This window comes from Semicossyphus pulcher, unplaced genomic scaffold, assembly GCF_022749685.1.
Source record: "Semicossyphus pulcher isolate SPU_LCO1_2020_fin unplaced genomic scaffold, fSemPul1.0.p SCAF_15, whole genome shotgun sequence".
NCBI classification, from domain to species: domain Eukaryota; kingdom Metazoa; phylum Chordata; class Actinopteri; order Labriformes; family Labridae; genus Semicossyphus; species Semicossyphus pulcher.
The window spans coordinates 26573477-26601046 of record NW_027211659.1 but is presented as its reverse complement, the minus strand read 5'-3'; the positions used below and the strand labels follow the sequence as shown (position 1 = coordinate 26601046).

Below are 27570 nucleotides of genomic sequence, written 5' to 3'. Positions count from 1 at the left end.
TAGCGGCCTGATAACCTTGCTAACGTTACTCTCTGAGTCGTCACAGATCACACAAACTGCTGAACCAGAAGGGCAGCTCTATTGTTCATTTTCTTCTTTTAATTTTTCACCAGGAGCATGATGGGAAATAATCTGAACAGGAATCCAGTGTATTCTTGTAAAAAAGTGACCCTGCAAGATTTTACAGAATCTTTAGAATAAGATGGTGAACAATATTCCTGCATGTTGGCATTGTTAGCATATTAGCACCCTCACCGACGTAAGCATTTGGTTCAAACCACTGCTTTGTCTTCCTTAAGCTTAAAGGGCCAGTTCGCCGATTTTCAATCTCAGTCCTATCATGCGGTCACGGGGAGCTAATGCCATTATGGTAGGGAAAAAATGCAGTTTTGCTCTGTGCCTTTGGAGGACGCTATCCACGTCTCCAGTGGGCCCTGGAAAACCTCCGCTTGCACGCATCCTATCATAACACAAAATCTTGTACATTTTAGGCTGAAATCTCAGTTAACTCCTGGTTTTACTGGGACTTGTGTAGCTGCTATCTCTCATCTCTCTGCATTCAGAAGTGAGGTCATACACGCACAAACACTCAGACACAAAATGCTGCTCTGCGGAGGTGGTAACGTGATCTGGCAGCCATGGAGAAACCAGAAGAATATCCCCGAGTTACTGCTGCTGGAGCACAAACACACTGTCTGTGCTCTGTTACTGCAGCCATGGCCTAATAGGTTCTGATAGATCCAGATTTTTGGGGTTTATGTGTGTGCTTATGTCTATGTGTAAGGAGGAGGCTGAGGTTTTGCGCCCCAAATATCCAATTTTGGCCCCAACCTCCATTTCCCCCCTGACTCCACCAGCATACATAATAGCCCACACCCCTGTCCCCTTTATACACCCCCTACCCACTGGGAGAGGGAGTGGAAGAGAGCTGGGAACGGAGGAAAAGGGGAAACAGACACAGCAGTTAGATGTAGTAAAAAACAATCCATCCAATCTCTCACTCTTATCACTCCTGACACTTTTAAATGTGGCTTTACTGGGTGCAGGTGTTAACTCATTTTATGTCAATATTACCTTTGCTCATGCTGCATTTAAGGCCTCCTTAGCATTATGTGTGTGTGCATGCACCTGCCCTCTGTGTATGTCTTCAACCTGTCTAACTCACTGCATGCTCAACACCAGAGATCTGCAGGAATGTGGTATTCCTTTCCTCTGTAGCCCCCCATCTGCCCTGCTCCATCTCTCCCTCTGCTTCCTTTACTCCCTGGAGATATTTTCCCATAACCCAGCAAGCCTCAAAGACATCAGACATCTTTTATCAAACGCCTCATGCCCCGGGGCATGCATGCAGGCACGCACAAATCTTCAAATCTGTAAAGCAGGGCACTCGTCTCCTCTGTTGAGTCCTTCTTTCAACCTTTCTCCTCTTCCCTTTGTTTTTTTACACTCTGTCAAAATGTATGTAATATAATTTTGTGTTTGATTTGTCAAAATATGTTTAGCTTTACTTCACCAGGAAGCACCAGAAGGAATTACAAGAATCTTATCTGAATGCTTGAATTAAAATAATAATAATAATAATAATAATAATAATAATAATAATAATAATATAATAATAATTATAGCATGCTGACGCTGACGTTGTTTCCTCACATGTATCCCTGCAGTGACCCACGAACACCTGAAGGAACGTGCCTTGTTCAGCCTCCCCCCTCCACCACCGGGGGCCAACCCCACAGAGTACTACCACCTGATGGCCAGTGCGAGCCAGCGAAGCCCCTACGGTGACCTGCTGATGCAGAGCGGAGCAGCGGCGGCCGCAGCAGCAGCAGCAGCAGCCGCAGCGGCTGCAGCTCATCTCCCAGATTACATCAGCCCCGTGGATGGTGAGGATAAGACTTCTTATTTTGTTGCCTTTTCACCGAAATACAACTAAAGATGTTTAACGACACTAATGCAATTTATGAACTATGTTATATGCGTTACATTGCTCAACATACATTACAATCCGTAACATTTATGGGGCGGCTGTGGCTCAGTGGTAGAGTCGGTCGTCTCTCAATCAGTTGGGGGTTCGATCCCTGACTGCTACAGTCACATGTCAAAGTGTCCTTGGGCAAGACACTGAACCCCAAACTGCTCCCAAAGGCATAGCCATCGGGTAGAAATGCATAGATCCTGATTGGAGATTGGCACTGTGAATGAGTGTGTGAGTTAGTGAATGTGACATGTAGTGTTAAAGCACTTTGAGTGGTCTGAAGACTAGAAAAGCGCTATATAAGTACAGTCCATTTAACAAATCTTAATCCAGAATCAAATGTTGCTTACCCAGCATCCTTTCACATCCCTTATCAAATCCACTTAAGCTGAGCTTTAAGCATTTTTCTTGTAGTTTCTCTGGGAGAGTCAAACTGAATCCTGGCCACTATTCTTTAACACGTTTTAATGGTACAAAAAGTAAAAAGAAAGACCCTACGTTGGTAGGGTTTTAAAAAAAATTGATGTAACTGGTGTTTAAAGATAGACCACTTTGACTATAAAGTAGTAAGACACTTAAGTGCTTATCTTGAAGATCTCAGTTTCGTTCTCTTTGGCGGCACCTATGGCGATAAACGGTAACTGCAGGAGCACACTTCCCAGATATCCAGACAGTGCTGCATGTGTGACGTCCACGGTTGGCTCCGGTTGTAACTCTTGATTTTCCTGGCTGACGGTCGCTTTCCTTTTCAGACTGTTTGCTTCATCTGAGCGTCGAGTTTGTTTCTTTTTCTTTGGATTTTCACTTATTGTTGAAGTTGTATCTGTAGTCATCCATCTTTTCTTTGTTTGTTCAGCCATAGTAGATTACTGTTACTCGCAACACTTGCAGAGAGCGGAGAAGCAGCCGCTTAGCTCCGCCTACCCTCTCTGGCAGACCAACCACTGCTGGCTGATGTAAACGTGTCACTAACTGGGCGCAAAAGTCACCACAGAAGGCCAGTGTGTAATACTGCAGATGCAAAGGCTTTCATCAGTGGGCCTCATTCGGGGATAGATAGAGACTTAACAGACATTTATTTACATGAAAATCTTCACGATTATCACTTCAGTAACAATCTGAGCCTGTCAGTAGCAAAAACAAACACTTAAGGTGGATGTAAGGATAAAGCTGCAGCCATTACAGCATGATTCGTAATTGCAAAACTTGTTGTTCCCATTAATCATCTAGACTCTAAACATGTAAAAAATACAGCCCTTTAACTTTTTACCCTTTAACACTTTGTTGGTCCACAAAATCTCAAATCTTGATTTCAGAGTGGGGTTTGTGAGTGTGGCTTCTTTTTCGAGTAAACAATGTTTCGATAATCAGCAGTGGCTTGCAGAGAGTTTTGGCTAATCTGTAATTATGTTGGCCTTTTGGCAAGTTACTTAAAACATTAAGGTTAAATAGTTACAGCTGATATGATCTGCCACTGGTGTTAAAGAGCTTAAAGAGAGAAGTCTGATGTCTTATTGATTTGCACATCAGTCTTTGGTTATGAAATGTAGGCGGGAGAGACTGAAGAGTTAAAAGTTTGATCGGCCTCAGAGCTTAGGCTGAGGACGCTTTATAACCTGGAAGAAGATCCAAAAGAAACCTGTAATGGAGGGCGTATGAAAGTACCAACACGATATGCGGTGTAATAATTTGTCAAGATGTCAAAAATAGCAAACTCCCATCCTAGCAACACTAAAGCACATGCACGTCTTTCATCCTCAGTACAAGACGAAGAGCCAAACTTAACAGCCATGCTGCCCTTTGTTCTCAGCACCAGGCGTGTTGATACCATCCTCTTATTCTTCCTCTGGAGGCTTTTTTTCATGGTAGAGTTCCCCACATCAAAGCCAGTCGAGCTTTTTAGACTTACACGTAGCATGGGGGCCGCAGCTAGTTGGGGGTTGAGGGTGCATAAACACTAAAAGCCCAGAGGCCAGGAGCTCGTAAAAAAACATGTTACTCTGGAGTCTCTCATTCTGATGGTGTTTCAGGTGCGTTGGTTCTGTTATTACGAAGAACATCCTACAAAATAAAAGCCCGGGTTACCGTAAACGGGCAGCGTGTAGGGATGTTGACGGTGTGAGGTAGAGGAGTGTTAAGCTGAGACCTTTGTGTGTCAGGCAGTTTAGGCAGGGATTAACTTGGTGGGCTGCATGTGCTGTCCACTTAATGGCAGGGATGAGGCAGCTTAACACACACACACACACACACATTGGCACACAAAAAAACAGCCCGGCAAATAGGCCGGCAAATGCTCACAAACTCGTACACGTGTTTGCACACAAACTCACAGAGACCAGCCTGTTCTTTCATGCCAGTTAGAACCCCGCAGCCCTCTATCAAGATGACGGTCAGGCACCAGAACAGACGTTTGATTTCAGCATCCAAGAAACCTTCAGCCCTTATGAATGGGGAACAGAAAGCGCTCAGAGTGGAAAAGTGTCCGTGAAAGTCAGCCTTTTCGATTGCCTGATAATCAAATACTCCCCTTGGCACTGCCGCCCGCTCCGCTCCTGGAGCCCTCACTCTGTCTTTCATCCCGTCCAACCACCCACCCAGAAATAAAAACACTACCCTACTGCTTTCACTGCTGCGGTGTCACGCTCTCTGGGGTCACTGCATGACACTAATGCAGGCGTCCTCACGCACAGGTAGAAAAGAAGCTGAATCAGATGGAGGATCGCTTGGCAATTAACCCTTTAAAAACAGACCTCCAGATGGCAGCTGCTGGTGGGCCATTTTTTACTTGATCCTGTTTGAATTGATACTAAATAAAAACTGTGATAGCTGGAGGCTTCATTCTTTCTGCAACACAGAGCTAAGGCTTTCTATCACACTGTTTGTACACTGTATATGTCCCCTTTAAGTTACCCCCAGTGAAAAACGTAGTGAAAACACGCAGCAGAGGGTGGAGGCGATCTTGCTGCAAGAGATCGTTGTTTGCATAATCCTGTTTAAACTGGTCTCAAATATTTTTTAAAAAAACAATAAAAATAAGGAATAAAATATAGCTTAAGTCTGATTTTTGTACCTTAGTCTGTACAGATTCTACGGATATGAATTTAAAAGTACTCAAAGAAAAAACATTACAATAAACAGAAACACCAATGTATCACCAGGCTCTATAGGGTTAACCTTTTAATTATCTCAATCACTTAGTTATACACAGCGATACAGAGTGAGGAGGGGTGAGCAGGGGGCCTGCAGAAACTGTAGACCACCTCTTTCTCCTCCACCTGCCTCCCCCCCTTTTCTCCTCTACCTCCAACCACCTCAGTGACCGCCGCGTGCTGCCGTGCCCACACTTGTTTGCCAACGCTGTTTGCTCAAATAGCCACAACCCCCCCCCCACCTCCCTCAACCCCCACCGCCTTCTACAGCGCAGCCTCCAACTTACTGCCTCCGTCGCTGCAGCTTTTATTCAGTGTTCTACCAATGCTTGGAGTGATGTGGTCAGGTTCGGGCCACTCTGCCAGTCTGGAGGCTCTTCCATTGCGGCCTTCAGACACAGGGCCCATATTGACCGAGGCGGCCAGCTAATGGTCATCGCGGGCAGCCTCAGGCTGAATCAAAAGCCTCATTTACTGCCAGAGAGGAGGCAGGGGAGGAGGAGTGGCAGAGGTGGCAAATATGTGCTTCATCCCATGCCGTTAGTTTTGGAAGGCAGCGCAGATAAACTCGTATTAAAAATCAATTTATGCACTAATATTCAGCAGACCCACCGCAAAAACTGGAAGCCCTCAGTGAACCCTCAGTGCGGCTTCTCACACCAGCCCCTTCCTCCCCCGTTTTCTCTCTGCATAAGTGAATTGCAAGGTTTACTGTTGAACCGTGAAACACTGAATGCTGCTGTGAAGAAGTGTGCCGGTGGAAAAGTTGTGAACATGAGCGTCAGTAAAGGTTTATGCGACGGGGCTGCAGGTCTTACTGTTCCACTTATGAATTTTAAGGATTTACTGTTGGGCAAGCCTGAAAACGCAGGAATTTCTCTCCTGAATAAGAGGAAGAGAAATGATGCATTCTTGTTTAAACTCACAGACTTTGGGGTTCTTCTTTCCATGCCCTCGATTGACCCTTAAAACTCTGCAGGGTAAATTGCTGCCTGTGCATACATTGGTTTATGTACTTACCGTGCAGCAGTGTACAATTCAAACCCACCTACAAAAATGGTTGTTGAAATACTCTAATTTTAAGGTGTAGAGATCCATTAGCGACTTGCTGGATTTTTCCTTCTTCAGAATTGCCGCATGACAGTGTGATAGACAAGACTGCTCGACACACAGTGTTACCAGAGGCTGTAAAGGCCTCTCTGACACGCTTAGCTGCTTCTGTAAGTCAGTGCTGGTGTCTATGGTGTGTTTATCATGCATTCATCACTGTGTTATTTGATGAGAGTGACATGAAGGCTGAGAGGAGCACACTGGGCTACGCCAACAGAAAGGCATTTTGCTTTAAAGACACGCTGTTGAACAAATATGCTCAATAAGTCAATAAATCTGAGTCTCCTTTGCGACTTTCTTTAACTAGTAAAAACATTCATTTCAGTTATTTCTAAAAGAAAAGAAAATGGAATAAACCATCTTAATTCATAAACATAGGTGCCTGTGTTGAATTACATGCATAAGATCAAGTCTGATTTCCTACAAGCCTCCACTCCTATAGTGTGCACACAGCCCTCAACAGCAGCAAAATACACATTTATTAATTTACTTCCCCCCCCTGCTGACTGATAGAGACCTCATTGCTTTTAATGTGAAGAGTCACCTACTTTTAGTAAAGCTACATTTCCTCAGTCAAGCTGCGGCAGGAACTTCACCCAGGGTCGAGGAGCCTAAAAGGAATTCAGTAGGTTTCCACCTCAGGGAAAGGGGTCTAATCCAGGAACATTATTTGACCCCCAAAAGTCCTCCTCAGCGGTTAGTGCTAGTGCTTTTAAAAGTACAGGAACTTTAGCGATTAAGAGCAGATTGAAAAAAACCCCAAAAAAAACAACAGTCTTAAGGGACCTTTCAGTTCCAGGAACTTCTCTTCAAGGAACTAAATTGTTCCTGTGGCACATTGTTGTCTGCATTTCCACACCGGCCCAAGTCCCGGGAAGATCATGCAAATCAGGCCACTGACGTATGGAGAAGCAGAATCTTGGCGTACACTTCCTCGTTGCGGGTCGCCGTTTCCAATTCCCGCTGGATGTCCTCTTCCGCATAAATGCTTTGCAACGCCTGCACCTTGTCGTCGGTCCATCTGTCGTAGGCTTTCGTCTCTGACTCCATCTGTGAGCTTGCAGCTTCATCTATTAAACATGGCGGGTGAAATAAAACGCTGCAAGTTCTCAACCAATCAGAAGCGATCAGCATTGCAGGCCCCACTCTGAAAGTTCCGCGACCTCTGGAAAGTACTAACCCCCGAGCAGGGACTTTTCAGAGGGTAGGTCAACTGCCCTGGAGCTAAATTTAGACCCTGGTTCCTGCAATGAAGTTCCTCTAAAGGTTCCTAGTTCCTGGGGAAAGTTCCTGCTGTCGAAAAGCACCATTTGAAAATCAGATCCTGGGACTAAAAGTTTCGGGTACTTGGAGTGGAAATGCAACTTAAGTTTACCAGAGAACTAAAATAAAACCTGTCGCTTCGGTTCCACAGTCATCAGGTCTCTGAACACGATGAGATGTCAGAGAGAGAAGCACTGATTCAAACATGAGTGAAAAGACACTCGAGCATGGTTAGCATTTATATTGGTACACCACAAACACTGTTAGTATAAATAAAGTCACATTTTATTTAATATTTCACATTGGGAGGCATTCAGAAGTCTGTTTGTTTACGAGTGAGCAGGTATGTAAGGGGTGGGTGGGCAGAGAAATATCAGAGCAGTTTGTTGGAAAAGGCTGAAGCTCCCACGACAAAAGCAGCGGCCAAAGTAAATGTCTGCCATCCCGAGGAAAAAGATTTCAGTGTTGCAGCAGCGGAGGGGCTGATGCAGATAGATTTGTGTACTGATGTGGTGGTGGGGAGTGAGGGGGTTGAGGGGGGGCTGGTCCCCTCAGACTGCATACACAAACACTTAACTATATGTTGGTTCATGAGCACATGGGTGGAAGTGTGTGCATAAACACACTGGCAAACACAACGGTGGCTTTAGGCCTGACACTGGGGGCTCATAGAGGATTCAGCGCGAGTCCCCTCGCTAATAAAATTCACAGTGTTAGCATTAGTGAGATTTAGCAGGGAAAATAAACATTTAGCACTCCGGTTGGCCTGGGGGGTGGCTCTGCTGGCCGAAGATGTGGAGGCCTGGGGCCCTGCTGGCACGAACACAAGCTGCGGTGTGGAGGGGGGGGTTACCCGGTGTAGAGCAGCTCCTGTTCATCATGGAGGCAAGGTCAAAGTGGACAAGCCAAAGATTATCCATTGAGGCCAGCTTCTCAGCACACACGATGCATTTGTCGGTTAAGCCAAAAAACACAAGGTACGAGAGTTATTGGTCATCAACTCCATTGTAATTAAAGTTGATGACAAATCACGGTTAAAAAACAAAACAAAAAAGAACAATAGCATTAAGTTAGCATTGGAGCTAAAGCCCTTTTCCCACTGGTCATATAACCCGCTAACACCCGGCTTTTTTGCTTAGTGGGAAAGTTACAATCGGCATTCAGACCTGGGTCAAATGACTCTGCAGTAGACCTCGGCTCTGCCCCCTTTCCGGCGCGATGCTATGCTCCTTTGGTACCGTCTGCGACTCCTCGTCATCTCAGCTATAAATTCCGCCCATCTCCGTCCGAGCAGCGCTCGAACATCGTTCCAAATTTGTTGGTGCCGAGTTTGATGAACAGACTGAATGAGTAATAGATACAATAAAGACCTAACCACCGTAACATCTTCACTGTTAACTAACCCTGTCTCTGCCGCGTTTGTGACGTCAAACGGTGGCGCAGCAGAAAAGAGACCGAAAGGAGTATACTCCACTTGCGATGGGAAAAGAGACAATCGGCATTTATTAGCAGGTCTTCCTGGGTCTGGGTCCCGCGTCAACGCGCTAATTACGGTGGGGAAGGGGTTTAATTTGAGCTTGAATCATTGTCTCCCTCTGGAAATGCTTCAACCTCCAGCTTGTGTCACAATGCATTGTAACGAGCCCTAAGCCCAATTTTAAAACAACTATTGCGGCAGAAAAGGCAACATTCCAATTCTTTGCAGATCCTGATAGTGACCCTCCACGTGTTCTGGGTCTGGATGATATTGAGAGCTAGCTGCTTCATGGGATTAGCAAAACCCTCCAATTAAAGTGTTTTCATTTTCCACAAAGATTAAAACAGCACAGGCAACCCTTAACTGTATTGACGGGCACTGAAGCCCCTGTAATTATGACTCTCTATATAAATCCAGATCCCACAATTACCACCAGCCCACGACGCAGACACACACTCGCATACATGTATACACATTTGCACACATGCCATATTACCACATAGTGCTGCGCCGCCACGGCCTGTGCAACATCTGTTTTCTCACTCCCTGCCGGAACCTGCTCACCCTTTCAATTACAACCGCCGTCTATAAAACACTCCTTCACCAAGTGGTGAGAGGTGTGTGCGCACGTTTGTGTGAAATTTGTTCCAGGTAAAATTAGGTTGGTCGAATGGCATCCATTATCTTCAGTCGGAGCTAAACAAAACTAGCTTAGCTTTGAAAGACTGAACATTATAGACTCTAAGCTTATTTGCTGGAGGCGTAATGAATTCCTCCGAGTGGAGGTTGATGTATAGATTGCGGGGGTGGTTTGAAGTCATAGAGGGCGTTTTTTTGGGCACAGCGCCCAGAAGGGTGAGGCAGGCGCCAGGCTACCAGGCCACCAGGCTGTGAGGCCTGTTTCCTGCTTTATAAAGGGGAATATTAATACACTTATCTCCTATTAAATCTGTTGGCAGGGCAGCAAACTGGCCTCGCAAAAACAGCAAATTCTAGCAGCTCTTTGGGAGCAATGTATATCTTCTCAGAATGAACTCTCCATTCATGACGATCCTCTCCCAAGTTAATTCATATACTTCCTTGACTCCGATCCTACCCCTCAGTGTAGATATCCAAAGATGACATATTTATTTGTTAGCCTTAAAGAGGCACATTCCTGAGGACTGTTTGTTGTTTTTGCCAGCTCTTTCATTCACGTCTCTATCATCTGCACCAGTATTCTTTTTCAGGCCTCCAACTACTGTCGTCAGCCATCTGAAGTTCCCGGGGGCCTTTTAACTAATCGCATATGCCTCCGCTTTACGACTCGTCAACTCCAAACATAATAGTTTTGGAAGTAAGGCCCAGGTTTATGGCTGTAGGTCTGGCCTGGTGATTATGGCGGAGCCTGGATTCATTTGGCTTGAGGGGTTGTGAGTTCCACCAGCCAAGAGTCGGGAACGGCTGCGTATTGACAGCAGTGGAGGTGACATGCAGCAAATATGTGTTTGTGCACGCGAGTGTGTGTAAGGTCACTGTGCATGTGCTTAGGTGCCTTGTGATGGGCCTATTATGAGTTTCCTGCCTCTCGCGCCTCTGATGATGTCTGCTGTAAGACCTAATTACATATGTGCAAAGACACACATGCCAGTCCTGCTCTCTTTCCCCTCACACTGAGAAGCAGCACCTGTTGGTCCCTAGAAAATGATCTGTGATCTGTCTGTCTCTCTGTGGTAGTTGAAGTATAGATTGTAGAAATAATGATCGAGCCATGATGACGTCAACAATTTGTTAGCATACTGCCTCTTCAAAGCCTTCGAGTGCAGGATTTAGGACGTCGCCATTTTGTTTTGTTTTTTATCCAGAATGACCATATTTGGAGAGGCTGGTGCTAGAGAGGAGCGAGGGACGGCACACGGCAAGTTATCAAAGCTATGCAGTCTATGCTCGTGGCTAATTGATTAGTTTCCTACAGATGAGATTTGTTTTGTGCAACAATGAGTTGTTTATTTATTAGATAAATGAAGTTAAGAAAGTTTGTTGAACATAGCGACCTTGCTGCTGGCTTGAGAGCAGCAGCACGTAGCGAGTAACAACCATCCTCTAATCACTATGGCCCTCCCTCTTCTCTGCAGGGAAAAGCCAAAAACAATCCTAAATCCTACGCAAGGGCCGATACAAATAAATCAGTGTTGCTCGCAGTTAGCGGCTTCCACCTGTCACTCAAAGCAGCCACAGCCCTAATTATGTGGGGGGGGTTTAGGCCCAATATCATTTAAACAGGTTAGTTATATAAAAGTTCACCTCTGGTACATGGTAAATGAGCTACAGAGAACAAAACCATTTCTTTGTATCAGGCTGTTGACATGTGTAATGCTGCTTTACAGTTGGGCGTTTTAACATTGGACCTAATGGGGACTGACTCGCTTTGGGGCCAGCCTCAAGTGGCCACTCAAGGAAGTGCAGTTTCTGGTAGTGCCGCTTTGTCTTCATTTCAGGTCCCCAAGGTAGCCACTTGAGTGGGAGCTAAATGCCTTAGTGATTTAAAGGAAAAAAACACATAAATGATGGACTATCAGTACAGATGGGAAAATAAATTGCGTTCTCTTTGACTTCATGGGAAAGTGGTCACCCTGGTCGTTTTCTTGTGCTCTTGTACTACTAGAATAAGAAAAAATCAAGTCTAGCAGGAGGCCATGAACCCTACCTTTGTGAGGCAGCCTTGTTCTAATGGTATTCTGAGATCAATTTGTTTAAATTGCCTCCATTTAACTTGCCCAAGAACAGCGGTCTGAAAGAGATTGCTATCGTGGTAATTACTGAGAATGATTTGAGGCGATTCATTATGCATAAGAGGATGCGAATGTTAAATAGGGGAGTTGTGAATGTGTGTGTGTGTGTGTGTGTGTGTGTGTGTGTGTGTGTGTGTGTGTGTGTGTGTGCAAGAGAGAGATGCAGGAGATAGTGTGTAGCTTAGCATGGCTGTGACCTCCGCTGGAGTGCTCCGGGCTGAACATTTCTTCTAACATGGTCCAGGGGTAACTGTTGAACGTACCACGAATTTACACGTGTACTCCGCACTGGATAACTGCAGCGTCTGAAAGGTTGCACACTGCACATTAGACATCATATTAGCATAAGGTTGCTTTCATGATGGCTGACGTTGTCCCTCTTGTGTCTCTTTGTGTCCAGTATCACGTTTCTCCAGCCCACGTCTGACACCCCGACTGAGCAGGAAGAGGGCGCTGTCCATCTCCCCGCTGTCAGACGCTAGCATTGACCTGCAGACAATGATCCGCACCTCACCCAACTCCCTGGTGGCCTACATCAACAACTCCCGCTCCAGCTCGGCTGCCAGCAGCTCTTATGGCCACCTGTCAGTCGGAGGCATCAGGTAGTTCCACATGCACATGCATAGACACTTAGTAATTGCAAAAACACATGTGCAAAGCATATTGTAAAGCAAAATACATAGATGTCTAGTTTTAATAACTGTCTTTTAACCGGCTGACCCAAAACAGCACCCAGCTGTTAAAGGAAATTGTATACTGCTAGCTTAATAGTAGCCTTGCAGAGTAGTTGGCAGTGAGATCAAAAAAAGACATTTTGGTGCAAATTAGTTGGAATTCATTCAAATGTGATTTAAGTGTGGGTTACGAGTTTAAATATAAGCCACTAGACAAAAGATCTCTGTGTTTTAATGAGCTAACACCTTACTTTTTCCTCTCGCTCAGCCCCTCGTTTAGCTTCCCTCATCCCATCAACCCGGTGGCGTACCAGCAGCTGTTGTCCCAGCAGAGGGGTCTCAACGCCTTTGGCCACACACCTCCACTCATTCAACCATCGCCGTCCTCCTTCTCTGCTCGCCAACACCCGCTTACTGCCTCACCAATGTCCACATCTCATAACAGCTCCAACTCTGAGGCAAACCAGGTATGACCGGGAGCATTTATACCCTTTGTACACTAATAAATATACACAGATACATATGTTATTATATTGTTTTGGATCTAAGCTTACTCTTTAAAACGCCAAAGTCAAAGAAAAACAAACTAACCACTGAAGGCAGCAGTAGACCAGCAACTGCTGTTTTCTGCAGGGTAAAGGTGTGAAGAGAGCGACTGCTTTATTTGAGGTAAAAAAAGGAGCCAATGAACACAAGTTAAACAACTTTCACAACTCTTAACTAGCTAACAGTTAGCTCACATTCTCGTCATTTTAACAACTTAACATCAAAGACACCGAAAATAAACCCAAAGCCGACGCAAACAGAGAGTAACATAAACATCAGTGCAAAAGTAACTTACATATTCATGGACTCACACACGATAAAAAGAGTCCGTCTGCGATCAGTGATGTCTCCGTAGTAGGTGCAGTAAACAAGTCCGGGCATGTCTCCCTCACTGTCGTGTTTCGGGGGGATGCTGCATTCAGGTGTGCTAAGAAACGTGAGTGATCAGACGCGTGATCTTTTGTACAATGCCTCTTCCGTCAAGCGTGAAGAAGGGTGCAAGATGTCTGCTTTATGGCAGTTTTTGGCCACTACAATAAGAGTAGGCATGATATCAACTCCACTACAAGGGAGACCTGATGTTCTCTGCAATCAGGTGGAAAAAAAACATATACCCAATATATCTGTATCGAAATCAGCTAAAACAGTTGGAAAGTATCGGCAAAAAATCCAATATTGTGCATCCCTACGATGAATGTATGGATCATTTCCTTTCTGTGTTGACAGACCTTTTGAATAACAATATCAGCCTGTTAAGGGCAAAAAAAAAACTTTTTAGTGGACCTATCGTACCTATTACACCCTAAAATATATATATATATAAAGAGGTTCAAGGTTTTAAACGACCTCTGATGATGATCCACCTTTATTTCAGCATAAATACACAAAAAGTTTTGAATCCAGTATTTTTCCTCGTCTCAGGTCAGAAAAATGCCAGAGGCCTCCTCCAAGTTCCATCTGTCTTACTTCCTACTGTCTCCTTGGCTTTATCAGCGCTCTGTTTACACCTCGGCCATTCGTAATGTAAACTTCCCACTCAGCGAATAACTCCACCTCACACTGCTATCAGCCATGTTTCAGCACAGTGTCCAGTGACGCACACCAACAGTATCCCAGTATTCACTTTCACATGAACACTACACATCCCCATTCACACACATTCAGCGGCATTTTAAGTGATCAGAACCACATTTCCTTCTTGGTTTCCAGCCAACTGAATGAATCATCCAGGCCCCCAGAAATGCTCCACTCCACTGTGGCGTCTGGGTGGGATTAGGGGACCCCCCTCCAATTTTGGACCCCCTCCAATGAACCTCAATATACACACACATGCACAATAATTCATCAGCTGCTTTAAATTTAAAATGTTCTTTTCTTTCCGTCTCCATTAGAGCTTTTATAGGCCGTGTGTGTCTTTCTGTCGTCTTAAGAATCTGTTTGCAGATCAAAGCCCCACCCCCCATCCCCCACCCGCTCTCACAGCCCTGCAGCCCCCTCCTCCTCTGTACCGAGGGTTCTTACTCCTCTTCTTTCATATTTCCTTGTGGCTTTGGCGATCATAAAGCAGTCTAAACTGTTTAGTCTCGGCGGCGGGTCCCAGTCTGACTTATGGGCCGCGGTGCCTGGTGCAACCAGGACTCCACACATCTCTTCACAGCAGGATCTCCAGCCAAAAACAATTGCGCGGGGTCTCTGTGACTCTGTCGTTTTTTTTTCCTCCTCCGCTTTTCACTGTGGTGACTGTTTGGAATCTGGTGGTTTGATAAATTGAATTTAATTAATAGGAGAATGAATGGGAGCGGTACTAGATGTGTGGATGGAGGGATGGGTAGATTCTATGTGTTGGGATCAATGGAATGATCAATAAATATGTTCAAAGCCCCAGTTACTAAAATAACAAGGTTTGCTTTAAATTAAAAGATGACTTTTTCAGGAGTTTTTTTTGTTACTTATTTTCGCTGTTCTAATTTGTCCTTCAGAATGCCAGTGGAGATCCAGCAGTGAGTAGCACAGTCAACCCATTGACCACCAAGAGGTCAAAGGTTAAGACGGAAGCAGAGGGTCCGCTGCCCATCTCACCGTCCTCTCAGGTAAGAGAATAAAAAAAAAAAATCAAAGGTAAAATGACTGTTCTTCTCCATAAATCTACTGTTTGCACCTGAAGTGACCTTCAAGAAATCCTGCCATTAAACTATCTCTTCAGCTGCTTACAGTGGGGAATCACGCCCAGGCAGTTGCTAATTTGGCTCTTATTGATTATGGGTAGCGAATAAAAATGCAGCTTTCATCAATGACTAGAGCAAGCAAGCAAGTAACAACTCATTAGGATTAGGAAAACGATAAGATAAGAGGGATGCAAAACAGTACAGAATGCTTCTTTCAGGTCTTGTATGCAGATTCAGGTAAAAGATGTTTTTATTCTGGTCGTTTCCAAGTTTTAAAGGCAAATCTGTACCGTTGTTCGCACCTCTGACAAAGTGCTGTCCCCGTTCCTCAGGACCTCGCAGGGGGCGTCTTGGACCTGAGTGAGGATCTGGATAAAGACGAGTGCAAGCAGGAGCCCGAGGCCATATATGAGACCAACTGCCACTGGGAGGGCTGCACCAAGGAGTATGAGACCCAGGACCAACTGGTTCATGTGAGTGATAGGCTTTGAATGAGACATTGAATAACAAACTCAAGCACCGCTTACACAGCCTGTACAAGGCAGGGATGTGGTGCCTGTATTCGGCCTTGCTGTTCAGTTTAAAAGGTACAGATGTGTAACGATGGGGCGATGATGTTCTGCCTCTAAGTCGGCAGCAGAAGCCGTCACAGAGGCGAGGTGATGTGAGGGCCCCGGCATGACGTCTTGAAGATATTTTTTGTGTGAGATCCTCCAGTAGTCAGTAGCTAACTAAAGAAATGTATTTTGCCTGATGTTTGTATAAAAAGGCTTCAGTAACACGTTTTCATTACTGTTACTGCTGTGAAAACAGTAAGTTTCCAAAGTCAAGTCTTTCCCAGACATGTTTCCTCCGGCTATTCTGGACGCTGTCATCAACATTATTAGTTTACTGTGCTGTAGTGAAGGTATATTCCAAACTTTGCCATTAGGAACGATGCTTTAATGCTTTTTGTTGTGTAAAAGGGAAAAGATCTAACAACTCTTCTGCTCCTCATTATATCCGTGCTGATTGAGTCGGCTCAGAAAGCTGTCAAGTAACGGATCCCTTCCTGTTGGGTTGACACGCGCAGCGATAATGAGCCTGCCGGCTCTCGCCAAATTCAAGCCCAAGCTGTGCAGCTGTGCCCCCCTCCAACCCCTCAACCCCATGACCCCTAACCCCTAACCTCTTACTCCCAGAAACACCCCCAACCCCTCAAGCCCAGAGGGCCGGTCATAAATCCATCGTCATGCCAGAAGCTCTGGAGTTATGAAACCTCAAGCTCTCTCCTTTTTCCAGACCAACTTCTCTTCTTGCTTTCCACTTTGTGACTGACTGTCAGTCATCTCACTGGTAGGAGGTGCTTATGTCAGGTCCACAGCACCAAAGCCTGATTGGAGATGGTGGGTTGCTTTGGGCTGCAACAAGTCAGGACCAGAGTTACCTCTGAGAACTTTTGCCCCGACTCCACAGCCACAAATGCTCAGCGCTTGCCAGGATCAGTGAGTAGACTAGAGGAGAATCAGTGGTTTGATGGACGATGCGAGGCCGACACATTCTTAAATCCTCACAGGAACACGGGGGGTTCTGAAAGGACTCTGCTCATTTCAACTTTAAAAAAGATCAACCACAAAAGCAGGAGTGTAAAAGCCATTTTATGCAAATGAATAAAAAGCAGACGTCATCTCCTTCAGCACATCCAGGGTTTCAAACGTTTCCTGTAATGTCAGCAATAACCGCTCACACCTGTGGATTTTTTTGGGGTCTGCATAACCAAAGAAATCCCAAATTATGGATTCACAGCCGTGTGCAACCTGAAAATAGAGGCCTCCGCTTGTTTCCATTCCTCCTCCTTCACCCAAAATAGATCTCTGCAGAATCATCAGCTGCTGAGCTCCTCCGCTGGTGGAGAAGTGGCCACATAAGTGCAGCTTTGTGGGTCTGGATGTCCTGAGGAAATGAAGTGGTTCCTCTGGGTGTGTGGATATTTGCATGTGGTGCATGGGAGGAGAGTTTTTAAGTGCGTCTGTTCAGAAACATTGTGTGTGTACGCAGCAAAGTGCACATTTGTAACTCAATTGATTGTGGTAGTAAAAGAGTAAAAACTGAAAAATCCACTCTTATGTAAGAAATATTTTTAGGCATGTTTGTAATGTTTTTAAGCAAATTATTTTTGTAAAGGGAGAAACAAGTTCTGGCAAATTAAACAGAACATGCGCACTGTTTGATTTTATGTTTTAAGTGCATATGTGTCCAGTTGAATCAGCAACAACGGCATTGAACAAGTTGTTTTCATTGTATCAACAATGTTTCAGTCGTGCAGATGTTTTTAAGTTGATTTCATAACAACAATAAGATGAAATAATGTATAAAAGATAAAGATATTATCAAAACTTACCAGATGTACCAGTTGGCACATTTGTGTCCTTTCTTGTTGTAACACGTGAACTAGGACGAGCATGCATGTGAGCACTGTGCTAACTGATGAAGAACAGGTACATGCAGACAACGGTGTGGATTTCAGCTCAACAAAACGTACTAACATGGCTTCAGCACAAAATTATAAACAAATATTACATTTAAACAAGATAAATTCCTATAAGTTGAAATCAAACAAATGTGTATAATTTTAGGTTAACATTTAAGCATCACACAGGAAACTTTGTGTGTCCTCCACTGACTTCCTGTTCCATCAGAAGTAAGGAGGATGGAAGATACAAGTCAGTCACAAGATCCTGTTCCTGATCACTTTTTACGGGGACCTGAGGAAGTTCCTCCTCCTTTAGAAACACACACACACACACACACACACACACACAGAGCCTGAAAAAACAGACACAGGGCTTTTATAGGTTTTGTCTGCTGTTGACAGATGTATAATAACTGTCAGCCATAATGGATGGCCGCTTCATTCACAATGTGTGTGTGTGTGGATGGACATGGTCACGTGGAAGAGGAAGAATCTTCTGGTGGGAAAAAGAAAAGAATTTGCTGACTAAATTTTCGTAACGTTCACACACACTCAATCCCCCTTTTTACTTTTACCTCTCTGTCTGTGCCAAAGACAAATGTTATGATACACCGTGATGACTGACTTGAGCTGAATTTTCTCCTCCTCAGCACATCAACAACGACCACATCCACGGAGAGAAGAAGGAGTTCGTGTGTCGCTGGGAGGAGTGCTCTCGGGAGCAGAAGCCCTTCAAGGCTCAGTACATGCTGGTGGTCCACATGAGGCGTCACACGGGGGAGAAGCCGCATAAATGCACAGTAAGAATCATGCATCACTGTATAATACTGTATGAGCTCTGCCTGGCTGGCTGCTGTATTTTAAGGTGTATTCAAGAAAGTGATTATTGGCTTTCCATGAATTTGGGCTGTGAAAGATCAAAAAAAGGACATAACTAAAGAAGCAGAAATATTCAGTACTACATTTCCCATAATGCAACCAATAATTTCTTTTAGAACCGCCCCTTTTAAATGTCTTTCAAAGTCCACATCCAGAGTTTGTTATCAGTAGACAATCTCGGAGCCTTGCTAATATGCCCTGCTAGCATTTTAGCAGTAGACTGGTACCCATTAAACCAAGTTATCAAACAAAAATAATTGATAAAAGTAACTCCTGACGTTTCTTGACACACCAGAAGTTATTTTTACTCTTCTTGGTCATTTTTAAAAGCAGAGTGCAAAAGTTTTATCTGCAATAAAAAGTGGCTTCATTGGTATTTTGCTTTTGCGATATAATATTAACGAAAAACACTTGTGATTTTCTCTGTGGCAACATCCTGTGATATTTCACATGTTGATAAATCATGGGGGGGTTTCATTCAAGCCTTCATTTGCTGTGTGAAGATCAGATTGAGGGCCTGTTTGCTCGGCTTCAAAGCTTGCTCTCTGGGTCTTGTGAATGCATTAAACCAGATGACTTGTGAAAGAGAGAGTTAAGAGAGCTGATTGACAGCGTGGGCGTGTAATTAAAATCTGCAGACAAGCAGGGGGCCATGGGTCCTTATTAAGAGCATGCTTTATATTCTATGCACAAATCCCACATGCATCTTCTGATAACACCCTATCTCCTGTAGTCTGTTTCTTTAAAGAGAGAATCTTCTTACTTTTATATCCAATTTCTGAGCAAGTCTAATTCGATTCTCTTTCAGTTTTAAACACAGTTCCGTTCACAGTGATGCTCAGATGGAATACCAAATTATAGCTTGTACAGTACAAGCGAATACAAAGGCTAAACACAGACTTCTCTTTGTCTCAACAAAGCACACCATACACAAAGCTTTACCGCACCTCACACTTAGTTTAGCTATTTCACATAATAGCCCTTTTTATCAAAGTGTAGCACTGCGTTGCTTTTGTGTGGCACACCACAGTAGGTGGGCAAGAGTCCAACAGTGGATTACATTTCAAAAATGTAAAACACAGAGCTTTTATTTTTGATGCCTGGCTCTTTTCTCTGCCCAGCTGCAAAACAGCACACGCTCAGGTCAGTCAGTCTCACTGTCTGTCTGTCTGTCTGTCTGTCTGTCTGCAGTTTGAGGGCTGTTCGAAAGCGTATTCACGCCTGGAGAACCTAAAGACCCACCTCCGGTCTCACACCGGGGAGAAGCCGTATGTGTGTGAACATGAAGGCTGCAACAAGGCCTTCTCCAACGCCTCGGACCGGGCCAAGCACCAGAACCGCACACACTCTAATGAGGTATGTTAACGCACACACATTTATCAGCTGAATAACTGGGATGCCCATCAGCTCAGTGTTGATGCTCTGAAATCAAAACTTTGTACTTGAATGATATTTGAAAGTACTTAAAGGTGTCCAGACCAGAGGAGTCTTAATATGAATCTATTTTGAGTTAAATTATCGTAAGTCGCAGATAAAAAAAACAAATTGTAATAATAGTATGTTGTTCATCGTATCATCATTATGTCATAACGTTGGCTTTTTTAATGTTAAATAAAAAATAAATTGGCAAATTTTGGCAAAAATTAACAAATGAATGTCTCTCATACTAGAGGCAGAACGTTTCTGGGTTTCTGTGTCTGTCCACCCAGCTCTTGTTAAGGCATTATCTCAGGACAGGTACAAACATCCACCTGAACTCAAGGATGACCTGAGTACATTCTGGTCGTCGAGGTCAATGGTACCTTGACGACCAGAATCGTCTTTGGCCACAACTCAAGAATTCATGCGCCATCGACGAGACAATTTCACATACGTTTCTCATAGGATAAAATAATGACGTTCAAGGTCAAAGGTCAAGGTCATTGTGACCTCTATTTCTTTTTCATGAATTAGCTACCCCAGCTTGGCCCAGCAGGATTTTCCCTCTCTTGCGTACCTGTTTGTTCTTCTGTTGTGTGAAGAGCCTAATGTGCTAAACTGTATGTTTGCAAGATAATTTGAGTTGGAATTTAAATCTCTTTGGACAGAAACCATATGTGTGTAAGATCCCAGGCTGTACTAAGCGCTACACGGACCCCAGCTCTCTCAGGAAGCATGTTAAAACAGTCCACGGACCCGAAGCCCACGTCACCAAGAAACAGCGTAGTGACGTACCTCCGAGACTGCAGCCGCCAAAAGGCAACGGAGATGACGCAAACTCAAAGTACGGTGCAAGAGGGCTCGACGGCAAGATTGAGGCCAACAGCACCTCAAGAGGAGTGGAGGACTGCCTACAAGTGAAATCTATCAAGACTGAGAACTCTATGGTGGGTCCAGATCACATATATTTAAAAAAGAAAATGCAGGGCTCGTATTTTAACTTTGTGTTGATTAACTGCATCTTGAATTAAAAAGAATGTACCACTTTCCGACACTCTGATAAGTATTTCACAACTTTACTAACATTGCTCTAAGCTTTATTGTTCACTGCCGATACTGCCTGCATCCTTCCTAACTCACCTCTCTGGTTATTGCTTGAACTTGCTTCTCTAAAGTTAACCTTCCTAATGGACAGACTTCACTGAGGTGAGCACTCAAACTGTCGCGATCGCTTGTTGCAACTCAGCATGGAAGGTGTGCGAATTTATACGTGTTTCATGTTTCAAAATTGCGTTCTTGCATGATGTAAAATGTCCTTTTTGCATGATCATCCATTCACAAATTTCAAACCTGCTCCTTTGTATATGGGTATGGGTATATGGATGCACATACTGTATATGCATGTATGGAGACACACACAGCACACACTAGCATTAAACTGGATTTTCCTGCCTACAAGATCCATGGCAGTAGACTCGGCGGTCGACCAATGATAAAAGTCATTGTCACATTAATATTCAAACTCTTGGACTGTTTTATCATGTGTGCTGAACAAATAGTGCCAACACCAAGCTGTTAGAAAGACTGAAGTTCATTTTTGCCAGTTTGATTTACTGTCATCGCTCTGTTTTTTAGTTGTTCATCTATTATCCACTTATTTTCTCGTTTTCAATAAATCAAACTCATCTATAATCAATGATATTATGGAACTATAGGCCTGCATTAGTTATACAAAACACCATTACAATCAGAATTGTTTAACTGTGGAAATTATTAATGTTCAAGAATGCATAATAGAGTTCTCTGAGCTCTGCAAAGCTTTCATGATTTAATTTTATTCATTTTTATTTTCAGATTTTCTCATTTTCACAATTGTTCTCTGTTTGGCGGAAGATTTATGTACAAGTGGAAATGATTCATTAAACCAACAACAAATTCCTCCCTGTCGTCTTCCTCCAGACCTATCAGTCCAGTCCTGGCGGTCACTCGTCCTGTAGCAGCGAGCCGTCGCCTCTCAGCAGCGCCAACAACAACGACAGTGGGGTAGAGATGGCCATGCACAGCGGGGGCAGCTTCGGGGACCTCAGTGCACAGGATGAGTGCCCCATGGTTGACTCCACAGTTCCCATTGGGGGGCAGCAGGGTGGGGTGGGGCTTCAGATGAGGAAGGCCTTGGGTCATGTTGGCGCAGTCACCATCAAGCTGGAGAACATCAAGAAGGAAAGGCTGAAGACAGTAAGGGAGTCCTGCCCCTGGGGTAACTCTGCACCACAGCCACCGCAGGGCCAACGCAACAGTATGAAGCTGCCTCCCATACCTGCAGTCGGTAAGTGTGGGTGGTTGAAGGAATCTTTTTGCTGTCATTTATTATTTATATTATTTTTTATATGATGTCATTTATACTGTGATGAGGTTAAAACATGAAAGAATGGGCTGTAAATTAGTTTTGCAGAATTTTGTGATAATGTCCCTTCTTGCCGTTAGGTTCCCTGCTGGAGGGCTCCAACGTGATGAGTAACCTAAGTGGTTCGTTCCCTGGCCAACGCATGGGTGACCTGTCTTCATGTGAAGTAACACTGCTGAACCAACTGAATGAGCGGCGTGACAGCACCACCAGCACCTTTAGCTCAGCTTACACCTTGAGTCGCCGCTCGTCCGGTATTTCACCCTGCTATTCCAGCCGCCGCTCCAGTGAGGCATCCCAGTTTGGTGCCAACCGCCACAACAATATCAGTTCAGCTGACTCCTATGATCCAATCTCCACTGATCTGTCTCGCCGCTCCAGCGAGGCCAGCCAGTGTGGAGGTGGTGGTGTCGGTGGTGGGGGTGGAGGAGGTCTCCCAAGTATCCTTAGTCTGACACCAGCTCAGCATTATCGTCTCAAGGCAAAGTACGCTGCTGCCATTGGTGGAGCTCCGCCTACCCCTCTCCCCAATATGGATCGAATGAGCCTGAGGACCCGCATGGCACTCTACAGTGACTCCCAGGAAGGCTTGTCACACTCATTCCATCAGCCACTCTCTGGAACTGTGCCTCGGCGATGCAGTGATATTGGGTACGGCATGCAGAGCATGATGCCCCATGAGGTACCAACCAACCTTCCACGTCGTGCCAGTGACCCAGTGCGTCGCCCCACTCTAGACCCTCTCTCCTTTCCAAGGGTTCAGCGCTATAACAGTATGAACAACATGAACCCAATGATTGGTCCATCAGCTGAACGCCACCAGACACTGGCCATGCAGGGATACACTCGATCTGATGGCAGCCTGCAGCGCTACCCATTTGCCCCCAGACCACCTAGCATTTCTGAGAATGTAGCCATGGAGAACATGGCAGTAGATGGGATGATGACTGGAGGTGAGCAGAGTGGAGAGGAGGATATGGTGCTTCCAGATGATGTGATGCAGTATCTCAGGTCCCAGAACTCTGGGCCCACGGGACACAACTCGGGGCAAGTGGACTACCGTGCCAGTAATCAGACTCAGGGCTACCAGACAAGCATGCCCCCACCAGCATCATTTTATGGGCAGAGGAGGATGGCCATGGTAGATGCCAACATGAATCAGTCTGCTCAGGACATGCAGTCATGCCAGATGGGCTCAGTTGGCTCCCAGCAGCCTTTCTCAGCAACATCGAACAACATGAACAAGAATAATATGCCAGTGCAGTGGAACGAGGTGAGCTCAGGGACTGTGGACACCACAACCAAGCTCTCCAAACAACAGCAGCATCCTCTCAGAGCGAACCTAGCTGTTGTGCAGCAAAGGCACAATTTTGGATCCTTTCAGGCACAAGGTCAGGGTCTGGGCAGCAACCAGCAGGTAGTGCCTATGAGTCAGAATATGTCTATGCAGGGGTATGCAAACCACAACAGCCAGAGGCTTATGAACATCTCCCACCAGCAGCATCAGCAACAGAGGCAATGCAATAATGTGAACTTAAATGAGCAAATGAGTCCTCAGCAAGGGTTTGGCCAAGAGGCAATTCCAAATTCTTTGTCTGGAAGCACTAGTGTGCGACCTACTCGGAACGGTATGGCAGATCCAGAACTGCAAAGTTACAAAGCAAGGACACAAGCTGATGGGATTTCTCATCTGAATCAAGTGAATCAGCAGCAAAATTACGGCCTTATCTCCCAGCAACAGCAGCACAGTGTCCATAATGGAGGAAGAGGAGTGTTACAACCCAGGCCTCCAACAGAGCCCAAGTCTTCCAGCAGACAACACACAACGACAAGCATGATGCAACCGAGCCAAATACCCAAGTCATCTGCTTTGAGCCCCACTCGTGGTACTGACACCTCAGAGGCAAGTCCAAAAAGGCCCATCGGTTCAGCAACCCACAACAGCAACTCTGAAAACCCAAACCCTGCTGTTTTCTACACAGGTCAGATTCATATGTTTGAGCCAGCTTCTGTCGCCTTTGATGCCCCCATGTCCCACTGTTCCAGTCAGGCCCCTGCCAGTAACACCCCTGCTGCAGCCAACATGGCCTCACCAGGAGTCAACCAGGTGTCTAGCAGTACAGTGGATTCTTCCACTGGTGGATCTGGTGGTACAGAGCATGCCCAGATCGACTTTGACACCATGCTAGATGATGGGGATCACTCCAGTCTTATGTCAGGCACCCTAAGTCCTGGCCTTCTGCAGAGCCTCTCCCAGAATTCCTCACGTCTCACCACCCCTCGCAACTCCGTCACCCTGGCTTCTGTGCCGGCAGGGATTGGCAACATGGCAATAGGTGACATGAACTCTATGCTCACTGCCTTGGCTGAAGAAAGCAAGTTCCTCAACATGATAAGCTGAGAGCAATCAAACACCTCATCATCCATCCAGTCTTAACCATTTCTGTATCAGGAATATACGGACTACATAAGAAAGCACTGATTGAATAATGCAAAACTGGCTATTTCATACAATTTTCTTTCTTGTCCATAGTAATATGCCTCTCTTGTAATATGTGCTTCAAATTATTATATGTTACATTAAAAATGTAATGATAAGTATAGCTAGGGTTAATGACAATTTTATATCATTTTTGTGAAAAGCCATACATGTTACCTACAAACACATACCCCAGGGGATATAAATGTATCTACAAACAATTGCCATTCAGTATTTGCAGGTGAATTAGCCCTTTACAAAGTTGTGCACTGAAAGCAGTCTACAAGGTACCTTGCTGAAGGTTTAGCATCCGAGTACAACATGAAAACAGAGTTACCAGGAAATGGACATGATATGTAAATAAAAAGTAATATTTTCTCATGAAGACGTTTATGTGTATAGATAACACTGTATGGTACTTGCTTTAAGTTATGCTATAGACTTTTTATGTTTAAACTAGGGCTGTCAAAGGTACAGTAGAAAACCTACTATTCATTCGAAGCAAATTATACGGACATTTTAAACAGTATTTTAAAATTACATTTAAATATCCGTTACTTTTTTTTCTTACATGGCAACGCTTCAGTTTTTCTGTAACTTTTATGTATACAACACATCAGGTGAGATAAGGGCAGAGACTTTCAGTGCTAACCACACACAGTGTAAGAATGCCATGAAAATGAATAACATTTCATTGTGACCAAGTTTAAAACTCGCTCAGAAGGGGAGACGTATTAATTTATATTGTGACTTTAACTTTTCATTTCACGGTCAGACATGCTTCGAGCACTAAGGGAAAAAAAAATTCATAACCTCAAAATAAAAAATGCATGTAGAAATTACTAAATGCCTATAAACTGTTATCAAAGTTTATATTTGCACTTAATTCAACTTTCTTGCAGAATGACAAAGAATTAAGGAAGTGTTATTGCAGCAACCCGGCTTTGTAAACAATTTTTCCATATTGCTCAGTTTATTTACACATATATTTTAGAATAAAGGTTATATGTGATTCTGAGCAAACTTTAAACATTACACCTAGTAAAAAAGATAATTACATTCATTATGCAATTAACACGGTTTGATACTAAAGTAAGGATTTGACAGCCCTAGTTTAAATACCTGGTTGTACAATGTTATGATCCACAGATATTAAGTACTCTTTGATCATGGTTTGAGCTCGTGGGGATGGTACAGAAAATTCAGATTTCCTTCCTTGCCCCCTGCATCAGAGGCATAACTCTCCATGGTCCAATCTCACAAGGGTAAATGATTGAAACGGACAAGGATATGCCTCTGTGTTAGTTTATCAGCTCACATGAACCCCTGTGTCTGATGAGGAGCATTCTCTAAAAGAATATACAAGTACCTCTGTGTGTTCTCAGTAGAGATCCAGTCCTAATTAACAAATTCATGCCAACCCCCCTTCGCTGCACCCCATGCTTCCCCTGGGCTCTGGATGAACTGCAGAGAGACCAGGAAGGGACACAGACTTTGATTATAAGAACTTCTGTTTCAGACCAGATTAGCAAACTAGCCCTGCCAAGTCCTCAGTTTTATTATGTTTGCTGAATTTCTAAGTAGCCTTTAAAATGTTTGTGTGTATGCTACCATTCACTTTTACTATGCTCAGTGTGTGTGTGGGTCTGTGTGAGCGTGTGTATATAGCTTTTGTACATTTCAAATAAACTATCTCCTTTTTTTCTGTTTAAATCCCTGCGCCGTGTGTCTTTAATATAACATGGTCTGTGGTCCCTGGAGGTCACATGAAAGCGGCGCGAGTATGCTACAAGTGAAATCACATTTGGCATGATCTCAGACTGCTGTCGAGTAGCCTACAGATCTAAGTTTACTCTCTGAAACTCCAGTAGCTATATATCTAAAAGGTTGCACACACATGAAGAGGAATAGGAAATAAACGTGTAAAAGAATAAATAACAAAAAATGATAAAACAATTTATGCAGAAACTATGTGTTAGAAGAATGTGTTTTTCTTTTCTAATCTAATCTCGAAGATCTCAGTTTTGTTCTCTTTGGCAGCACTAACAGCGATAAACGGTGATTGCAGGAGCACACTTCCCAGATATCCAGACAGTGCTGCATGTGTGACGTCCACGGTTGGCTCCGGTTGTGACTCTTGATTTTCCTGGCTGACGGTCGCTTTCCTTTTCAGACTGTTTGCCTTCATCTGAGCGTCGAGTTTGTTTCTTTTTCTTTGGATTTTCACTTCTTGTTGAAGTTGTATCTGTAGTCATCCATCTTTTCTTTGTTTGTTCAGCCATAGTAGATTACTGTTTACTCGCAACACTTGCAGAGAGCGGAAAAGCAGCCGCTTAGCTCCGCCTACCCTCTCTGGCAGACCAACCACTGCTGGCTGATGGAAAACGTGTCACTAACAGGGCGCTGCTTGTGCTTAATTTATTTAAATGAAAACCTTCGAGATTATTACTTTATTTATTTTCTTTAACTTCTATCTTGTCTTCTGAGTCTGGTATAGAAGAGAATCCTTTGTTATGCCCTGAAACTGCATTGTCATATCTTTCTTGAAGCTCTATCTGCCAAGATCATGTGTTACGTTTAGTAGTTGTGCTTTTTATTCAGTGGTTCCTCATTCCCTATATTAGAGCAAAAGAATAAGAGAAAACCTTGTTGGAAAAAAACCCAACTTCATACATACAAAAGCATGCAGAGCTGCTTCTGAAGAGAGATGACATGTTGTCTAAAATGAACAGTGGCAGTTCAGTCCTGAAGAAAAGGGTCTGAAAGCAGCATAAAATAGGGAAGAAGAGAGAGGGCATGCAGGG

The 27570-nt window shown here is 44.3% G+C and overlaps 1 protein-coding gene across 1 annotated transcript in view; it reads left to right on the top strand.

Moving 5' to 3' along the window:
• gli2a (GLI family zinc finger 2a) overlaps nt 1–26479 on the top strand; it is an 88462-nt gene extending 61983 nt beyond the window's left edge. The window contains exons 5-14 of the mRNA XM_069663240.1: nt 1668–1886; nt 12149–12350; nt 12691–12889; nt 14948–15058; nt 15466–15606; nt 18236–18385; nt 19656–19820; nt 20552–20830; nt 21843–22209; nt 22368–26479. Of these exons, the coding sequence (XP_069519341.1) occupies nt 1668–1886; nt 12149–12350; nt 12691–12889; nt 14948–15058; nt 15466–15606; nt 18236–18385; nt 19656–19820; nt 20552–20830; nt 21843–22209; nt 22368–24688 (4154 nt within the window). The 3' untranslated portion in view covers nt 24689–26479. The remainder of the gene's footprint in view (nt 1–1667; nt 1887–12148; nt 12351–12690; nt 12890–14947; nt 15059–15465; nt 15607–18235; nt 18386–19655; nt 19821–20551; nt 20831–21842; nt 22210–22367) is intronic.
• The last annotated feature ends 1091 nt before the right edge of the window (nt 26480–27570 follow it).